This window comes from Oncorhynchus tshawytscha, linkage group LG26 (assembly GCF_018296145.1).
Source record: "Oncorhynchus tshawytscha isolate Ot180627B linkage group LG26, Otsh_v2.0, whole genome shotgun sequence".
NCBI classification, from domain to species: domain Eukaryota; kingdom Metazoa; phylum Chordata; class Actinopteri; order Salmoniformes; family Salmonidae; genus Oncorhynchus; species Oncorhynchus tshawytscha.
In genome coordinates this window covers 20,051,327-20,057,393 of record NC_056454.1, presented here as the reverse complement: position 1 = coordinate 20,057,393, position 6,067 = coordinate 20,051,327, and the positions used below count along the sequence as shown (strand labels likewise).

The 6,067-nt window shown below is 39.7% G+C and overlaps 1 protein-coding gene across 2 annotated transcripts in view; it reads right to left on the bottom strand.

Moving 5' to 3' along the window:
• Positions 1–6,067, bottom strand: part of mao (monoamine oxidase) — a 58,850-nt gene that overhangs the window by 517 nt on the left and 52,266 nt on the right. The window contains exons 11-15 of one of the 2 annotated variants that reach the window (XM_042306805.1): positions 5,994–6,051; positions 4,392–4,489; positions 4,034–4,268; positions 231–293; positions 1–86 (exon numbers count right to left, since the gene is read on the bottom strand). The exon at positions 1–86 is cut by the window's left edge and continues 517 nt beyond it. In XM_042306805.1, coding sequence (XP_042162739.1) covers positions 1–86; positions 231–293; positions 4,034–4,268; positions 4,392–4,489; positions 5,994–6,051 — 540 coding nt within the window. The remainder of the gene's footprint in view (positions 87–230; positions 294–4,033; positions 4,269–4,391; positions 4,490–5,993; positions 6,052–6,067) is intronic. The other variant, XM_042306806.1, reaches the window with a different exon arrangement.

Here is a 6,067-nt window from a genome sequence, read left to right as displayed (position 1 = left end):
GCTACGCCCAGGAAGTTGATGAACCCACCCACTGACGGGAGGTTCCGCTCCCAGAAGGTGGTAACAAATGGGAGTGGTGGGACTTCCTGTGTGAGAGGGAGAAAGAGAGAGAGCGAGAGAGAGAGACGGGGGCACAAAGTTAGGTCTACATTCGCTAATGTCCTTTAGATACTTTACATTTAGATTTAAATTTGTTTTATATGTGACCTATAAAGTATTGAAATCCTTACCTTTGATTCAGGCTCTGTTTGCCAGATCTGATTCTGAGGAATCCTGCCCATCATACACATGATCTGGAACAACAATTCATTCCTTTACAATACAAAAACAATACACAAGACCATGTGTACCACAATTTCTTTGAAATATATTTACATTTTTCTTTTTTGGGGGGTGTATGAAATAAATATACACTCCCCTGCGTATTTATTTGGACAGTGAAGCTAAACCTTTCAATTTGGCAAAAATACTGAGATCAAGTTGTACGGTGGCGCCGACAGACATGGCAGCTCTGCTTCTAGCTCCTAAGCAACTTTGCAGTATATTGTTTTTTGTGTGTTATTTCTTACATTATTAGCCCATTACGTTTTGTCTGTTATTACATAAAGCCAGAAATAACTTTTGGATATCAGAGCGGCGGTAACTTACCAGCATTTCGACCAGGAATACAACTTTCCCAAATTGGATCCTTTGTTCGTAACACCAAGGGCAATTGAAATGATCCCAGAGACTGCTTAAAGACGCCTCCTTGGAGAACAGGTATTCAGGAGTAGACTTCTAGTCCAACTCAGGATAACCTCTCCCTCAACGTCAACAAAACAAAGGAGCTGATAGACTTCAGGAAACAGCAGAGGGAGCACGCCACTATCCACATAGATGGGACCATACTGGAGAAGGTGGAAAGCTTCAAGTTCCTTGGCGTACACATCAAAGTATTCAGATCCCTACACTTTTCCACATTTTGTTACGTTACAGCATTCAAAAAATCAATTAAATAAAGAAAAAAAAATCTGCAATCTACACACAATACCCCATAATGACAAAGCAAAAACAGGTTTATTTTTTTTTGCAAATGTAATTCAAAATAGAAAGAGTCACATCTCAAATCCAAATGAGATATCTTTTTAATGAGCTTTCCTGATTGTGGTAGAAGGGCCACTTGTCAGCCAAGTTGTTACCTTATTTACATAAGCATTCAGAACCTTCGCTATGAGACTCGAAATTGAGCTCAGGTGCATCCTGTTTCCATTGATCATCCTTGAGATGTTTCTACAACTTGATTGGAGTCCACCTGTGGTAAATTCAATTGATTGGATCTGATTAGGAAAGGCACACACCTGTATATATAAGGTCCCACAGTTGACAGTGCATGTCAGAGCAAAACCTAAGCCATAAGGTTGAAGGAATTGTTCATAGAGCTCCGAGACAGGAATGTGTCGAGGTACAAATCTGGGGAAGGGTACCAAAACATTTCTGCAGCATTGAAGTTCCCCGAGAACACAGTTGTCTCCGTTTTTGAAAGGAAGATGTTTGGAACCACCAAGACACTTCCTAGAGCTGGCTGCCCGGCCAAACTGAGCAATTGGGGGAGAAGGGCCTTGGTCAGGGAGATGACCAAAAACCCGATGGTCACTCTGACAGAGCTCTAGAGTTCCTCTGTGGAGATGGGAGAACATTCCAGAAGGAAAACCATCTTTGCAGCACTCCACCAATCAGGCATTTATGGTAGAGTGGCCAGACGGAAGCCACTCCTCTGTAAAAGGCACATGACAGCCCGCTGGGAGTTTTCCAAAAACAAGATTCTCTGGTCTGATGAAACCAAGATTGAACTCTGTATACCAAGTGTAACGTCTGGATGAAACCTGGCACCATCCCTACGGTGAAGCATGGTGGTGGCAGCATCATGCTGTGGGGATGTTTTTCAGCGGCAGGGACTGGCACTAGTCAGGATCGAAGGAAAAATGAATGGAGCATAGTACAGAGAGATCCTTGATGAAAACCTGCTCCAGAGTGCTTAGGACCTCAGACTGGGGCGACGGTTCACCTTCTAACAGGACAACGACCCTAAGCATTCAGCCAAGACAATGCAGGAGTGGCTTCGTGGACAAGTCTCTAAATGTCCTTGAGTGGCATAGCCAGAGACCAGACTTGAACCCGATTGAACATCTCTGGAGAGATCTGAATATAGCTGTGCAGCAAAGTTCCCCATCCAACCTGACAGAGCTTGAGAGGATCTGTAGAGAAGAATGGGAGAAACTCCCCAAATAAAGGTGTGCCAAGCTTGTAGCATCATACCCAAGAAGACTCGAGGCTGTAATTCCTGCCAAAGGTGCTTCAACAAAGTACTGAGTAAAGGGTCTGAATACTTATGTAAATGTGGTATTTCAGTTTTTTATTTTATTTTTTATAAATTAGCACAAAAAAACACATTTTCTTTTAAAGCTTTGTCATTATGGGGTGTTGTGTGTAGATTGATGAGGAAAACAAACAGTATAATACATGTTAGAAAAAGCCTGTGACGTAACAAAATGTCAAGGGGTCTGAATACTTTTCCGAAGACAGTGTATTATTTTTTATCTAACTAGGCAAGTCAGTTAAGAACAAATTCTTATTTTCAATGACGGCCTAGGAACAGTGCCTTGTTCAGGGGCAAAACGACAGATTTTTACCTTGTTGGCTCAGGGATTCGATCTAGCAACCTTTCGGTTCCTAGTCCAACGCTCTAACCACTAGCTTACCAGCCGTATCTGTTTTGCCATTTAGAATTCAGGGCACCTTATATATATCTAGTCCCCCCATTTGAAGGTGTCATAAGTATTTGGACAAACTCCGTCTTCACTTCTCCTCCACATTTACTTGATTGGTTGAACAGTGCAGAAGAGAACCTCCCCTGACAGTTTTTTTCTTGTCAGGACCAAAAAAAATTGAAGACAATGGGGGATACCTAGTTAGTTGTACAACTGAATGCATTCAACTGAAATGTTTCTTCCACATTTAACCCAACCCCTCTGAAACGGAGAGCTGCAGGGGTCTGCCTTAATCAACATCCACAGTGCCCGGGGAACAGTGGGTTAACAGTGCTCAATCCAGGATTCAATCTAGTAACCTTTCAGTTACTGGCCCAACGCTCCTACCCGCTACCTGCTAACCTCCCCTGTTATTTCTAATGGTGAGATACTAGCATGTTTTGGGGGCATAATTTTGTGCGTCTGTAACTTTCTCACTCATCATTATTCACGATTCATTCATGATTATCCATAATCATGGTAGCATTCACATTAATGTAGAAGTGCTCAGAAACATATTATGTTCTTATTTACAATAAAAATGACTGAAAAATTACACAAAACATGATTTACCATTCATTTCTATTGGGCACAACATAATCCGAAACACAACCAAAACAAACTGCAAATGCATCCAACAAGTTTGAAGAGTCACAAGCTTGATGTACTCATTGCGTGCTAGAAATATGGGACCAAATACTCAACTTTTGACTAAATGCAGTACACTATAAGTGCATTTGTCCAAATACCTATGACATCTTCAAATGGGGGGACTAGATATAAAGTGGATTAATTCGGAACCGGTAAAACAGATATGTACTATATGAAAATACCCTGAAATAAAAGGTGACATTCTGTACTGTCACCTCATATAAAACATTTGATCTCAAATCCAAAATGTTAGCGTATAGAGTCAAATAAAAAGCTTTAGCTTCACTGTCCAAATAAATATGTACACTTTTAGAACAAAATGAGCTATCTAGAACCTAAAAGGATTCTTTGGCTGTCTCCATAAGATAACCATTTGAAGAACACTTATTGGTTCCAGTTAGAACCCTTTTGGTTCCAGGTAAAACCCTTTTGTGTTCCATGAAGGACCCTTTCCACAGAGGGTTCAACATGGAACCCAACAGGGTTCTCCCTGGAACCAAAAAGGTTTCTCCTACGGGGACAGCCGAAGAACCCTTCTGGAACCCTTCTTTCTAAGAGTGTATGGGAATGTATTACTGCTTTGGGAAGGCTCTCACCTCTCTGGCGGCCCTCTCCCCTGCCTGAACAGCCCTCTCCATGTAGCCACTCCACTCAGTAGAGAGGGGGGTATATGAAATAAATACATGTATGATGATGATGATGATGATGAAGGCTCTCACCTCTCTGGCGGCCCTCTCCCCTGCCTGAACAGCCCCTTCCATGTAGCCACTCCACTCAGTAGCTGTCTCTGTGCCTGCAAAGTACAGTCTGCCTACTGGCTTCCTGATAACCCTAAAAAGAGAAGGGAGGAGAAGAGGGAGCGGAAGGAGAGAGGGAGGAGGGGAGGTATAAAGGTTAAATAAAAGGTTTGATAACGTCACAGTGTGTGTGTGTGTGTGTGTGTGTGCTACCTACTTGCCGTACTGGGTGAGTATACCAGGGGGGAAGTAAGCAGTGTAGCAGCCTCCAGAATACTCCTCCTCACACCAGTTCTTCTCCTCATAGTGCACAGGCTGGGCCAGAGAGGAGAACAAATAAAGCTGTACAGTCTCAAAACATGGTTAAAACTATAATTGATGGTCGGTGCTTGCATCCACAGCTGTCAATGAATTTGAGTGGTCACACATCAGAACCCAAAATATAATCTTTATTTTACTATAATATTTGCTAAATATAAACAAATATGGTCTCAAAACATGCATAATTGATTTTCATAGAATAGTAGCTAGTAGTAGTAATAGTAGTCATAGTAGTAGTAGTCATAGTAGTAGTAATAGTAGTCATAGAAGTAGTAATAGTAGTCATAGTAGTAGTAGTAGTAGTAGTAGTAGTAGTCATAGTAGTAGTAATAGTAGTCATAGTAGTAGTAGTCATAGTAGTAGTAGTCATAGTAGTAGTAATAGTAGTAGTAATAGTAGTCATAGTAGTCATAGTAGTAGTAATAGTAGTCATAGTAGTCATAGTAGTAGTCATAGTAGTCATAGTAGTAGTAATAGTAGTCATAGTAGTAGTAATAGTAGTAGTAATAGTAGTCATAGTAGTCATAGTAGTAGTAGTAGTAGTAGTAGTAGTAGTAGTAGTAATAGTAGTAGTAATAGTAGTCATAGTAGTAATAGTAGTCATAGTAGTCATAGTAGTAGTCATAGTAGTAGTAGTAATAGTAGTAGTAATAGTAGTCATATGAGTCATAGTAGTCATAGTAGTAGTAATAGTAGTAGTAATAGTAGTAATATTAGTCATAGTAGTAGTAGTAGTAGTAGTAGTCATAGTAGTAGTAATAGTAGTCATAGTAGTAGTAATAGTAGTCATAGTAGTAGTAATAGTAGTCATAGTAGTAGTAGTAGTAGTAGTAGTCATAGTAGTAGTAGTCATAGTAGTCATAGTAGTAGTAATAGTAGTAGTAATAGTAGTCATAGTAGTCATAGTAGTCATAGTAGTAGTAATAGTAGTAGTCATAGTAGTCATAGTAGTAGTAATAGTAGTCATAGTAGTAGTAATAGTAGTAGTAATAGTAGTCATAGTAGTCATAGTAGTAGTAGTAGTAGTAGTAGTAATAGTAGTAGTAATAGTAGTCATAGGAGTCATAGTAGTCATAGTAGTAGTAATAGTAGTAGTAATAGTAGTAATATTAGTCGTATAGTAGTAGTAGTAGTAGTAGTAGTAGTAGTAATAGTAGTCAGTAGTAGTAGTAATAGTAGTCATAGTAGTAGTAATAGTAGTCATAGTAGTAGTAATAGTAGTCGTAGTAGTAGTAGTAGTAGTAGTAGTAGTCATAGTAGTAGTAGTCATAGTAGTCATAGTAGTAGTAATAGTAGTAGTAATAGTAGTCATAGTAGTCATAGTAGTAGTAATAGTAGTAGTCATAGTAGTCATAGTAGTAGTAATAGTAGTCATAGTAGTAGTAATAGTAGTAGTAATAGTAGTCATAGTAGTCATAGTAGTAGTAGTAGTAGTAGTAGTAGTAGTAGTTGTAGTTGTAGTAGTAGTAGTCATAGTAGTAGTCATGGTTCCACTCACATGCAGAGCTTCCTCTGAGCCCAGCACTCTGGAGTAGATCTCACAGATCCTCTTCTTCCTACAGGGGACAACAA